Source organism: Histomonas meleagridis (genome assembly GCF_020186115.1).
Source record: "Histomonas meleagridis strain 2922-C6/04-10x chromosome Unknown contig_41, whole genome shotgun sequence".
Lineage (NCBI taxonomy): Eukaryota > Parabasalia > Tritrichomonadida > Dientamoebidae > Histomonas > Histomonas meleagridis.
Genome location: NW_027150885.1, coordinates 381,532 through 394,877, shown reverse-complemented (window position 1 = coordinate 394,877; position 13,346 = coordinate 381,532). Strand labels below are relative to the sequence as shown.

General features: G+C 31.6%; 8 protein-coding genes across 8 annotated transcripts; 5 read left to right on the top strand and 3 right to left on the bottom strand.

Annotated features, from left to right (window-relative positions):
- Positions 1-487: 487 nt before the first annotated feature.
- On the top strand, positions 488-931 carry GO595_006314 (Plectin/S10 domain containing protein; the record flags this gene model as incomplete). The annotated part of the gene is made up of 1 exon (XM_067919654.1): positions 488-931. One exon carries the CDS (start codon positions 488-490, stop codon positions 929-931), a length of 444 nt encoding a protein of 147 aa, XP_067773629.1.
- Positions 932-1,028: 97 nt separating this feature from the next.
- GO595_006313 (CMGC family protein kinase) lies at positions 1,029-2,018 on the top strand (the record flags this gene model as incomplete). The annotated part of the gene is made up of 1 exon (XM_067919653.1): positions 1,029-2,018. The coding sequence occupies one exon, from the start codon at positions 1,029-1,031 to the stop codon at positions 2,016-2,018; it is 990 nt and encodes a 329-aa protein (XP_067773628.1).
- Positions 2,019-2,743: 725 nt separating this feature from the next.
- GO595_006312 (uncharacterized protein) lies at positions 2,744-3,511 on the top strand (the record flags this gene model as incomplete). The annotated part of the gene is made up of 1 exon (XM_067919651.1): positions 2,744-3,511. The coding sequence occupies one exon, from the start codon at positions 2,744-2,746 to the stop codon at positions 3,509-3,511; it is 768 nt and encodes a 255-aa protein (XP_067773627.1).
- A 341-nt stretch (positions 3,512-3,852) lies between these two features.
- Positions 3,853-4,332, bottom strand: GO595_006311 (60S ribosomal protein L12; the record flags this gene model as incomplete). Its single annotated transcript, XM_067919650.1, has 1 exon — positions 3,853-4,332. One exon carries the CDS (start codon positions 4,330-4,332, stop codon positions 3,853-3,855), a length of 480 nt encoding a protein of 159 aa, XP_067773626.1.
- Positions 4,333-4,445: 113 nt separating this feature from the next.
- On the top strand, positions 4,446-5,144 carry GO595_006310 (FYVE zinc finger family protein; the record flags this gene model as incomplete). Its single annotated transcript, XM_067919649.1, has 1 exon — positions 4,446-5,144. The coding sequence occupies one exon, from the start codon at positions 4,446-4,448 to the stop codon at positions 5,142-5,144; it is 699 nt and encodes a 232-aa protein (XP_067773625.1).
- Positions 5,145-5,653: 509 nt separating this feature from the next.
- GO595_006309 (vWFA domain-containing protein) lies at positions 5,654-8,965 on the bottom strand (the record flags this gene model as incomplete). Its single annotated transcript, XM_067919648.1, has 1 exon — positions 5,654-8,965. The coding sequence occupies one exon, from the start codon at positions 8,963-8,965 to the stop codon at positions 5,654-5,656; it is 3,312 nt and encodes a 1,103-aa protein (XP_067773624.1).
- A 1,622-nt stretch (positions 8,966-10,587) lies between these two features.
- GO595_006308 (uncharacterized protein) lies at positions 10,588-11,685 on the bottom strand (the record flags this gene model as incomplete). Its single annotated transcript, XM_067919647.1, has 1 exon — positions 10,588-11,685. The coding sequence occupies one exon, from the start codon at positions 11,683-11,685 to the stop codon at positions 10,588-10,590; it is 1,098 nt and encodes a 365-aa protein (XP_067773623.1).
- Positions 11,686-12,128: 443 nt separating this feature from the next.
- Positions 12,129-13,346, top strand: GO595_006307 (RhoGAP domain containing protein; the record flags this gene model as incomplete). Its single annotated transcript, XM_067919646.1, has 1 exon — positions 12,129-13,346. One exon carries the CDS (start codon positions 12,129-12,131, stop codon positions 13,344-13,346), a length of 1,218 nt encoding a protein of 405 aa, XP_067773622.1.

Genomic DNA, 13,346 nt, shown 5'->3' with positions numbered 1-13,346 from the left:
TATCGTTGGATATCTGAACTGTTTTCAATTTTGGTACAACCGCTGAGAACCAGTTTATATTATTTGAACTTAACGTGGAAACATGTTATTTGTAGACAAAGACATATAAAAAGAAGACTTTATTGCCAACAAGTATTTGGTGTTTGTAATTTATATATTGAGATAGGGGATGTAAATTTTCCTTCATTTATTTCAAAGGATTCAATTCCTAACTAAGTTAACCTTATTTTAATTGATCGGAAACACTTTGGGTTTTAAATAATTTTTTTTTCAAATATTGTGCGCATATCGAGAAAAATAAAAAAACAACTACAACCATACACAAGAATCCCCAAGAAGAAACATTAACGGTCAGTTTGAACCTTTTAAAAAATCAAAGAATTAGTTTAATTTTTTATTGATGAATAAAAAAAAAAAAAACATTCGATGTGAACCGATTGAAAACGGTTATCGGGAGGTTAACGGTTATGGTCTTCCTTTCTTTATTATGTTCATCCCAGCTGATATCCGCAGGAAGATCCTCCGTTACTTCTTCGAGAATGGCGTTATTGTTGTCTCCGCTAACAACGCTGGAATCCATGAAGAACTTGAAGTTCTCAACATCTACGTTTTCCAACTTGGTCGTTCATTCGTTAACAAGGGTTTCGCTAAGAAACAATATGCATGGACTCATGCTTACTATACATTAAATGACAAAGGTATTGAATATCTCCGTCGATATTTCGGTCTCCCACCACAAGCTGCACCATTAACACTTGCTCCACGCAAGGCTGACTTCCTTAGAGCCGAGCGTCCAGCAGCACGTGGCGGTCGTGGACCACGTGGTAATTTCAGCCGCCCAGGACGTGGCAATTTCCGTAACCGTAGATCTGAAGACAAGAAAGAAGAAACCGCTGAAGCACCAGCTGAAGCAGCTGCTCCAACAGAGTAAATCAATTGATTAATTCGTTTCGATTTTTTGTTTTCTTATTTTCAACGTGCGCCACTTTTTGTTACATTGGGGTGCCCTAAAAATTGGTCTTGTAGAAATGATTGAAGTGGAAACTAAATATGATAGAATTGGAGAAATAGGTCAAGGAGCATACGGAGAAGTTATCAAGGCAAGAGAAAGGAGTTCAGGTGATATTGTAGCTTTAAAAAGAATTAAACGTGGTAATTCTACAGATGGTTTTCCAATTACAACTATCCACGAAATTATTCTTCTTCGTGAGGTCAACCACGAAAATATAACTCGTCTTCGTGATGTGTTTACAGGAAAAGATCGCGACGTCTATCTTGTTTTTGATTATGCTGAATTTGATCTTTTTTCACTTATAGGAAGACCTAATTTTTGGACCAAATCTCGAGTAATATGTTATATGCGACAACTTCTTCTTGGGCTTCTGGCATGTCATGAACGGAGTGTTTATCATCGTGATTTGAAACCTGCTAATATTCTTGTCACAGCAACAAATGATGTTAAAATTGGTGATTTTGGTCTTGCTAAACAGTATTTTAAGCGAGATTGCCAAAAAACAAGCCAAGTCATCACGGCACCTTATCGTCCACTTGAACTTTTGCTTTGTGGCCCAAATAATTCTTGTAAATATGGTCCTGAAGTTGACATTTGGAGTCTTGGTTGCATTTTTTATGAGATGATGGTTGGATATTCACCATTTTCACATGGTCTTTCGCAAGAAAAATTAAACGAAGAAAATATAATTCTTCGTATCTTCGATATTTGCGGTCTTCCAAATGATCGAGAATGGCCAGAATGGCGAAAACTTCCAAATGCAGAAAATTTTTTCCATTTCAAGCAACAAACTTATTCTAATCTTGAAACACATCTCACTGAAGTGCTTCCGAATGATTTTCAGCCAGCGAAGTCTTTATTGCTTGGAATGCTTCAATTAAATCCAAATGCTCGAAAATCAATCGATGAATTATTTATGCATCCATTCCTAAGATCTGTACCAGATGTAGATCCTAAAAGCATACCGAAGATTGCGATACATGAGGCACATAACTCAAAAAAATAATCTTTATTTGTTACTAAAAATGTGATAAAATAGATTTCAATGTGAAAACATCGTTTTGTTGTGAAAAAAACATCATCGTTATATTGAAATTTATCGGCATTTTTATGCTCATCACCAATAATTATTAAATCTTTATATATATATTATCACTCTCGATGGTGAATTTACTCTGGAAGTCATTATGTTGGTTGACAAATAATAGTTATAATGATTCTGCGAATCTAAATATTGGAAATTTAATTAACTATTTGTTTACTAAAAATTGATTTGTAAAAATTTATCTTTCCAGCTTGGTTCATGCTGTGAATAGCTAAAGCTTACAACACAATTACAAACTGACCAAACATACCCAGCACGTAAGTGGCGAAAAGTTATTCGATTTACAAAAAGAGCTTTAAAAAGCATTTGTGTTTCCTTATAATGTCTTTTTAACAAAGGTATGTTTATTGGGAGTTGATGTATACATTTTTTTAATGACTGATATCAATCATTTTTAAAAAGCTTCAAAATAAAATATTTAAATAATGTTATATCATTGGTTTTACCTTTTTCATCAAAATTATAAACATACCATTGAATAAGGTTTTGGTAAAAAATTGTTATGAACAATGTTATGTGTATAATTATGAGCTTGCTTTCATGTTATCCATATGAAATCATAATTATGAAGTTAATGAACTTTGACTATGTCTGTTTGATTATTCGTTTTCGGATTTTTTATCTTTATGAAGAATCAATTATCATATCCAGAACTCTCACGAGTTGTGAAATCTCTTTCTTATGTACAGCAAACGCTATCATTAAAAGTTCCTGTTTTTACAGAAATAATTTCAACAAATAATAAACTTAATGCAACACTAAACCTTGATCAAGGATTTTATGACAACTGTCGAATATCAGTTAAGATTTCAGCGAAGTCAGACAAAGAAGAATTTTATCATATTCAAAGTTATCCAATAGTTGAATTTAATTCAATTTTATCAATTGTTACATCCCTGCTGCCCAAAATAAAATTCCTTTCCGAAAACCCAACTGCTCTTACGGCTACCTTTGTCAAAGATGCAATTTTGAATTTAAGAACATGTGAAGAAATTCTTACAATTCGGAAAAAGCTTACAAACGTTGGAATATGTCCTGATTGGAACTCTGGTTTTGAAGTCCCACCAAACGATAACACTTTTGTGTCAGTATTTCCATTTCGTGAATCTCTGTATGTTACTGTATATATTGTTGAAGAAACAACGCTCAAACCACGAGAATTGCATACAAGGCCATCACCGTTCAATTTTGCAACAAATAGTGTCATCACAATCAATGGAAAAAATTACATAATTCGTCATTCGATAATCGGAAAGCAGTCACAACAATTCCTTTCACAAGTTCTCAGATGGATTAGAGATTCGATTGATGAGTTGGAGTCTGTTGTGACATTGGTTCCAAGCTTTGATGGTTTTGAGGATGATTTTTCAAACAGCGAAAACCCATGTGATTGATTTGAATAAAATGTATGTTGATTTTATACGATGGGCACGATAGAGAATTATTCTGTTGACACACGATCAAAACTTTGTGAAAAAAAATTAACAAATTACTGAGCATTCGCCAAACAGATCCAGATTTACACTAATATAAACAGAATTAAAGAAATAATAAACTCTGAAGAAATTCAAAAACAATAATTTCTCAACTTGATAAATTTTATTAATTATTTTTTTTTAAAATAATCTGAAAACAAAGAGAAACCTAATAGCACTACTGTTGAAAAGAAAAAAAGTTATTTTTAAAGAAAGAATGTGAAACACTCAAATTTTGGAAATTTAAAAAAGATGATCATTTACTCGTTTGGAATTGAAATTTCTCCTGAGGTGATCTTCTTTTGAATGGCTTTAGCATTCTGACCTTCGCATTGTGCTCCCATGGCTTGGCATGTTCCAAGAACTTCTTTAACTGTTCCAGCGAGTGTCTTTGACATTGACTTATGTCTCATTTGACGAGCAATATCAATGACGTTATCAAGAGTAAGGCTACCTGTATGCTTAACATTCTTTGTCTTCTTACGATCACGATGTGGTTCTTGAAGAGCATGAATGATAAGAGTAGATGTTGAAGGAACAACTGAGATTGTTGCTTGACGATCAACAATTGTGATTTGGACAGTGCAACGATATCCCTTATATTCTTCGGTAGCCTTAGCAACTTGTTGACCAACTTGACCGGAGTTAACACCGAGTGGACCTAGACGTGGGGCAAGCTTAGCTGTAACACCGGATTCACCTCCCCAAACACGAACGCGGATGACGACTTCTTGGGACATCAGAAAAGGCCGACCATAACGGTTATTTGACGTCGCACGTTAAATTCTATCGTTCATCAGTTTATATAAAAGTTGTATCGTTCGTATTGAATTTTGAAACGTTATTTTTTACAATGTATGAAGGAGAAAATAATAATCAAAGCGTCATCGACGATCTTTGCTTAAGTAACATACAAGGTCAGCCACCATTCCCACTTTTCTTTTCTTCAACCAAGTTTGTTGCTGCACAAATCCCTGGGATCAACGCCAATGAAACAATTTTGGTTGACTTAGCGGCTTCAAATCCAAAACCAGCGAACTGCATCTTAAGCATTATTGCATACGAAAGAAAATTTGTTAAATCAATTGAGTTTCTTAGAACTCAAATCCTTCCTAAGGTTAAAAATAGTCAATATCAAGAATTAGACGGAGACTACATGCTAAAGCTTACTGTTCTCTGTATGAACCATAAAAAGTTACTTGTTGCTCTTGATAAAGTATTATCAAATCCCAAAGATATCATTTTGAATTTTATCAATGTTTTAGTTGACCAACCAAATCTTGTTTCTGCCCATGCTGAATATTACCGGAGATTTTTACAAGACGAAGCAATTGCAGCTGATTTTTCAACACAATATTCTGAAGAGTTTTCCTCTTCAATTGGAGGTAAAACAATCATCCAACTCATGAAATCATCGAATCAATGGATCGAGTTCATTAACAAAACATCTTTAGAACTTGCATCAAATCTTTCAAATGAGTTCCAAGATCAAAAATCCAGATTAATACAGTTTGCCTCTCTAATGAACATGATTATGACAACTGTAAAATAGTTGAAATAGTTGTACTTTTTTATTTCTGAGTAAAAATTTATGTCGTCGAATTCTATTTGTTTAAACAAATAGCTTTCCATTTTTTTTCGAATTAATATCGAAATATTGAATACAAAAAACATTTTGAAATTCTTTGAATACTTCGCACAATGATGCTAGTTTTTCCCAATTCTACAGGGATAATGAAAACCCAACCCAATGAGTAAAGCTGAATTCAATACTTTATATCAAAAATGAAGTCATCTCAGTTCACCAAAATTTTACTGTTTGAATTCACTTTAATTTTTGTATCAAACATTACTTCTCATCAATAACTAAAACCAAATGTTTTAAGAAAAATTTTTTATCTTTAGTCAACAACTTTGCTATAATCAAAAAAATTTACAGTTCGCACTTCAATTGAAGACGATAAGATAAATCGAATTAATCTCAAATCAGATATCAGTTATGAAAATATTTTTAATCCCTTTTACAAGTTAAAAATTATTCTTCTTTATTGAAAACATATTTTATTTCTTCTCATTTTCTATGATCTTTTCCATTTCATCAGAAATTTCAAGTGCCAGCTTGTAGATTTCATCACGTTTTGGTGCTCCACTCTTTAAGGACAATGCATGTATCACAACATCATTAATTGGGTTAACATGATGAGGTAAATCTGATACGAAATAAAATGGTGCAATCGAACAAATAATTCTTGAGCGTGCATATTCTGGTGTATAATAATCTTGGAACGGACAATAGAATGGGTGATGGCTATGTCTATTTGGTAAAGGTCTTGCACATTTCTCTTTATATTTTTCGAGTATTTCGTCATTATCTGGTAAGAACCTTTCGAGATATTGCATAATTGTTTCAAGGTTTCTAAACGAAGTTAACTTTTCCCAAACCATTTCATCTACTTCACCTAATGATAACAAGTAAAATGTCTTTTCATAAAATGTTTGGGAATTTGGTAATGGCTTTTTAACTTGATCTAAAATTCCATCGAATATCTTTTGGCAATCTTTCATTTCAAGCTTATATGAATTCCGCATCCAATATAACTTATAGCCATTATGTAATGCATTAAAAAGACTTTCAATGTCACAATTACGAAATGAATTTATTATCATCTTAATGATTTCATTTGTAAGATATTGACGACGATTTTCTTGAAGTGTTAAAAGTTCTTCGATTTTAACTTTCTTTGCATATAATTGTAAAAGAATTAATAATGACTTACGTGCATCAATAAGTTTAAATTTAGGATTTAATTCAGATGTTTTTTCGCTAGCGATATATTTTGTTGAACGTGGATACATTATAAGTGATTGTGCAAATGCGGCTGTAAGTTCCATATCTGTTGGTGGAATAAATTCATCATCAGGACGAATAAACTTGAAAATTGTAGAAATTAAATATAATGGAAATTGTATGTTAATATGATCAGTATAAATATGGATTCCAATTTTATTTAATTTTTCGGGATTTGAAGATTCTAAAGGATTTTGATTTTCAACATCATTAATATCTACTTTAACATCATCAAATATTTTATTTAATAAGTCAGGAAATGCGTTTTCATCAAGAAAGATAGCTCTCATTGCAATATATTCATAAATTATTTGCTTAAATAATAATTGTACATATTCGATATCAAGTTCTTTGATTTCATTCTTTAATTGGATAATTACATTTAATAATTTGTTAATCGTTGAACAATTATAAGGCGCTTGAGGTGATAATGCATCATAAGGAATTTCAAAGTTCTTAAATGAAGTCTTAAATGATTCAGCAATTTCTCGACAGCCTATACTAACCATTGATTCCATCATTAAAAGTATATTATTAATTGCAGATTTTTGACTGATTGAAAGTTCTTTTGAATTTTGCTTGAATGAATTAAAACATAATGTAATAATAAAGTTACAACAAACTGATCTTGTAATTGAAGGAAGTGGTTCAATATGTCTATGAAGTCCATAAGATATTAATGAATCGAGCCATTTAGTAGCATCCAAAATCTTTATGATATACATTCCAAGTTTATCATTAGGATAAACAATTGGAACAATTCCTGACTTTTGATCTCGAGCAATTAAATCCTTAAATTGACTAATTTCAGTATGAGATTCAGAATGTTCTAAAATACTATAAAGTGATTCAATTGATAATGTATAAGCAGTACTAACATCTTTCAAATGAATTGGCCATGCATCTTGCATATTGAAATCTCCATCTGGGTTTAATTCGAATAAAAATGGATAACCTATAACAAACTTTCCAATAATTTTAAAGATTTGAATAATATCATTAGTTATATCTTCTTCATCAAATTCCATTAATTCTTCAAAAGAATCACAATATGTTTCAGATGAACAAATACATGATATTGTTGATGAGGTTAACCAATCAAGTGAAGGGGAATCATTTTTAAGACTTTCTCCTATTTTCTTAAGATATCCAAATTCATTATTTAAGAAATAATCAATTGCGGCCTGATTTCCTTGACATAACTTATATAATGATTTTAATGCTTTGATTGTTATTTTTCCATTCACAAAAAGTTCGGCTGAAGAAATTACAGCTCTTTTAGCTCCACGAGAAGAAGGATCAAGTCTCATTAATTTGCCTGTTTCAATGATATGTGATTTAATATCATCTTTTTCTTTTACATTATCAGTAACAATTTTATTTATTTCTGTTTCATCTTCAATATCATTTGAAGTTACTATCATTTCAATACCTTGAACAATATCAAAGTCACCAGATGAAATAAGTCCTCCAATAATTGATAATATTTGTTGTCTAAATTGTTGAGAGTTTTTTGGTATAGTAAAACATAATCCATGTGTAATTTTGCTCATGATTGTCATAGGCTTGATATTATAAGAATTTGGGGAAAAAGAAAATATTTGACACCCAATTGAATTTAAATTTTGTGCAAGTGAAACCCAATCAGATGCAAATGTGCCTTCTAATGCTTTTTTTTCCTGCTTGTATTCATTTGTCCAAGATGTACCTTGTATATGAGGTTTATCATCACTAATGAAAATGCAAATTGATGTAAGAGGCTTTCTGTAAGAGACAATGTCTGAATAGATTTCATATAAACATGTCTTATGTGCTTCAGGACCATCACCACCGCCTGTAGCACATTCCTTCTGAATAGCTTGAATAATAGTTTGAGGATTATCTTTGAAAATTGTTTTATTAATCACTTTTGGATCGCAATAATCACGAAATCCATAAAAACTAATTAATATACGTTTATATTCTCTCTTGATAGTATTAACAATGGATATAAGATTATCTTTGATATTTGTTATCTCACTTGACATTGATCCTGTACAATCTAACGCAATGATGAGATGAAATGTTGTGGTTTTTGGATCAATAAGAATAACTTTTTCTTTTGGTGTTTCATCTTTAGATTTATCGTGTGTTGTAGAAGCAGCAAAAAGTGCACTAAATGTACAAGATGTATCTTTGGAAAATATTATTTTGATACCAACAAGTGAAAGTATACCAAAAGCTCGATGAAACTCTTTGGATATATTGGGAATTTCTTCTTGAAGTGTAATAGTCATTGAATCTGTTAATTTGCAAAAATGAATTTCTCCTGTTTTGAAAGTTAGAGAAGAATCAAATGAAAATATAATCGTTTTGTCCGTGATTAGTGGAGTAATTGCATTGTCTATTTGATTAAAAACAATTAATACATCTATAGGTTCATTTGGATTTGTGTTTAGAAATGTTTTGATTTGTTTTGACTCAAAAGCTGCAGCAAAGTCTGTTGCTTCTGAAACATTTCCATATATAACAATTTTGAGGTTCATATTAATTTATGAAGTGAGAAATTCGTCGAGATTTCCTTTCAAAAAGTTAGAATAGGTTTAAAAAATGCCAGTAACATTCAAAAATTTTGAATGCAATTGACATGTGATATAAAATATGATAAATCTCAAGATGGAACTAAAGAATCGGTTCAGGTTCTCATCAGACACCCTCTACATATATAAAATACTTCCAAGGTTTCAATGAAATCACCGTTTAATCTCAAAATTCAAGAATATTGTAAAAAATACAATGAAAATAGACATATTGTTCGATGCGCAAATGAAATTGATTACAAGCAGAAGAAAGGAAGACCCTCTTTCAAAAGTTAAAACAAATATCCCAAGATGGTAATTAAATAGAACAAATGAACAGAAAAAATTTTTGGTAATTTCTTTAAATTTTGTATTATAGAATGTTTTGAAAAGGCGTTTATGTAAGAAAACCATTTTGGGGCATATCGTTTCTATTATTTACACTGTAGCATAAATGTTAGAGAAGTTGTTTTTTTCATGTATTCTTCAAAAATGCCACTGTGTTTTTTCCCTTGTTATTATTAATTTTCGAAAAATGGAAAGAAAGACTCCAACTATTAGTGAAGATTATAATAATCAATAATGAAAATCATGGGTAAAAAGGGTAAATAAGCTGTTTGATACATTCATATGGAACTATTTGCTGCGGAATTTCATCCATTATTACTGATTTGCATGTATAACTTATGCAGCATCTCAAACCTCATTCAAAATGGCAAAAAAGTTTACAAAAGGAAAATTGTTCTTCTCAACATATTACATAATCATTCCATCGATGACAACGAAGTCAACAAAACATTTTTTAATATAATGACATAACTTATAATTAATGGCGATGAAACAACATTTACTGATTCAATTTGGTGCTATATCCAAATAATGGATGAATATATCACCAATTCATTTATCCAAAAAAAAGAGGAAAAAAGGTGAGAGGGAAAAAAAAAGAAAAAAAAAGTGTTTTTATTTATTGGAAGTATTATGAGCTATGTATAGAATTTTGGAATGAATAGTTTATACATTGAACAAGGCTTCGGGTTGATTTATTTTCGATAATAACAAGAAAAGTGACAATAAAACAAAACATAGTCAAAAAATAAACGGTCTCTTAACGCGTAATTTTTTTTTTTTCCTTCATCATTTTAAATGAATTTTTGCATTTTTTTTATAAAATTTATTATTTTCCATACACTGCTAGCAGGACTGTATTTTACGTAGATCAAATATGCAATATCAGCGCTTTTAAAATTAACACATTAACTAATTTTTTCAATCCCAATATTTTTCTATTATACTCTTATCTTTTTTATATCTATATCTAAATGAGTTTATTTTAAAGATTTCTTATTGTTTGCGGAACATTCTTGTCAATAATAAACATTGAGTTTTGAATTCAAAAATTATCCATTTTTATAATCTTAATTAATTTTGAAAATCTCTTTAAAACAAAGTTGATCCCATAATAAAATTCATTAAATGTTATCTACATCGTATTTGTTATATAATCACACTACAAAACAACATTTAAAAATGGAACATAAATTTATCCTTTATATTAACAAAATACTTTATCCAAACACATATCCGTTCTAGATTTGCTTTGCATTACGCCTCCTTTCAAGTCTATTTATGAACCTGGAAAAATCCAATTTTGTACGCAAGAAAATATAAACAGCCACAATAACCAAAAACAAAATGAAAATTCCCGTTCCTTTTACGAACGGATTCATTCTCATTGTGTATATATGAATTCTCCGTTTCTCGGGACTTTCCTCTAACACAGCAAACCAATCACTTCCGCCTGTCACTTTTGTGAAGGCACTTTTTTGAAATGTTTTTGGAACAATTTCTTGATTCAAAACATCAAAATCTTTGTTAAGAATTTGCACTTTCCCATCTCTTGATAAAGATACAATATTCTTACCAATCAGAGACATTGATTTAGCATCTGTGTCATGCGTTTGTACTAAAACCCATCCATTATTCGTGTTTTTATATAATAAAATTTTTGATACATCAAAGAAACTAACAATTACATGCTTTTCATCAAGAAACTGTATGAAAGGTGGATAAGATCGAGCTGTTAGAGGAGGATTATGGGGTAGTGTAAATGTTGCGATAAGATTTCCTTGATTATTAAAAAAATGCAAAAGAGAATTCCCTTCAACACTACTTGAAATAGTGCATATGTGAGAGCTATTCGGAGAAACTGCGACTGAAAGACCAAATAAGTTTGTCGAAACTGGCGCATTTAATGCGCGGATTTTGCGACCTTCAATAAGAAGACAATCAGATGAAGAAAGTGGTGTACAAGCAATAACTAAATTGCCTGATTTAGAAGAAGATAATGTTTCTCCATATGGAATGTTTGGATATGGAAGTTTTTGGAATTCTTCGAATGGTGGTAATAATTTTAAAATCAACGACCCTGGGTCACCCCATCGGAACGATGATGCTGGAGCAGAAGCAAAGAAACCAGATTGGAATGGTGCGATTGATCTGCCTAACGAGAAACATGGTCCATCAACAGTCTGTTCTTTTAAAATAAATGAAGGACCAATGTTATAAACGGATAAATTTGGAGGAAATGCAGAAATAGAATCTGAATTGTATGAAACAGCTAATAAATTATTTGATCCAGAAATTGTTATTGTTGAAGGTTTTGAACTTATTTTGAGTGTATGCATATGTATAATTGGTGTGGAACTTACCCCATATATGAAAGCAATCAACATGTTTATTTTGGTCAAACGTTAGCTCAGTACTTTTGCTTATTTTCGTGAAGTGATATTGGTGGTTGAATCAAGAATTTTTGCTATAAAATGCAAATGAAAAATAGGAAAAACATTTTTTATCCATGTTTAAAAAAGCTTATTTAAGTATTTTTAACATTATATAACATATTATCATGTTATTTCCAAATCATATTTTGTAACATCCTTTTCAAATAGCAATTTAAATTAGTGCATAATTTAGATGTTTTAGAAGGCACTGTATTTTTCGTATATTTTTTAAGAAATGTGTTAAGTTTTTTGATGATTTTTATTCAGGTTGATGAGAGCTTAACTGTAGATAACCAAAAGTGACAGTGTAAAATTTAATCCTATAAACGTTCTTCTCAATTTGTCATATGTCTGAAACTAAAAGAGTTGTTCATTTCTTCGAGCTTCCACCAGAATCATTTCGTGGAAAAATTCCATTTCCAGTATCACAACTTATAACGCAATTACGAAATTTAAAGGCCGAAAATGTCGAAGGTTTATTTCGTTTGAACGGCTCCGATGTAAAGACAAAAGAGCTCTGTGAAGCCCTTGACCATGGTCCTGTTGAAGATTGGTCAAAGTATAGTGATGTTCATACAGTTGCTACTGCACTCAAACGATATTTTCGAGCTATGTCACAAATTGAGCCATTAATTCCATATGATTGTTTTGACTGTGTTGTAGCAATGATGGCGCTTCGTGATGAAGAAAAAGAAATCGAAGTTTGTAAGTCAATTTTACGCATGCTTGATAAGTCACGTTTTAATATACTTGGTTATCTCCTTGATTATCTTTACTTTGTATCAGAGAATTCCTCCAACAACTTCATGACTCCCAACAATTTAGCCATATGTCTTGCACCAAATATATGTGTTTCCAATCAAAGCTCCTCACCCAAAATGAACGACTCCTTAGTAGCCAACAGTGCCATAGAATTTATGATCAAGAACTACAAGAAGATTTTTACTGATTTTGACATCAACAAAATTGAATATTGCACACAAGAAGATATTCTTGAATGTTTAGCGCCACCGATCAACATGAAACATCTTGAGTACCAAATCATGAAATGTAATCTTCGTCGAAACCATACAATCAAATTCCTTCCGACATGCAAATATTCATCATCAGCAAAATATAAGCGTCCAACTCGTCCTCCGCCACCTAAACCGGACTCAAGCATCCAACAAGTCATGAACATCTTCGATTCGTTCATCATCAAAATGGAACAAACGAAATCGACAGTCGCCGGCTTCATCAAAGACGTCCGAAATTCCGTTTCATTGATTGAGCCAATAAACATAAAGGCGCAGCCGCCACCAATAGCAGTCGTGAAGAAGGACGTGAAGACTGTATCGCCAGCGAGGCCGCCGCGTGTTACGCCGCCGTGTAACATGAAAAATGCGAATGAGAAACCTCATGAAAATGTAACGAGGCCAAAGACAAATAGTTCGGCACAAATACAAAAGCCACAACAAATTAAAGAGAAGCAAAAGACAGCGGGTACAACACAACCTATTAATGGACTTGTAATAAGAACTTATAGAAAAGGGAATAGGAGACCTCCAAAGGCGGCAACTGCGTAA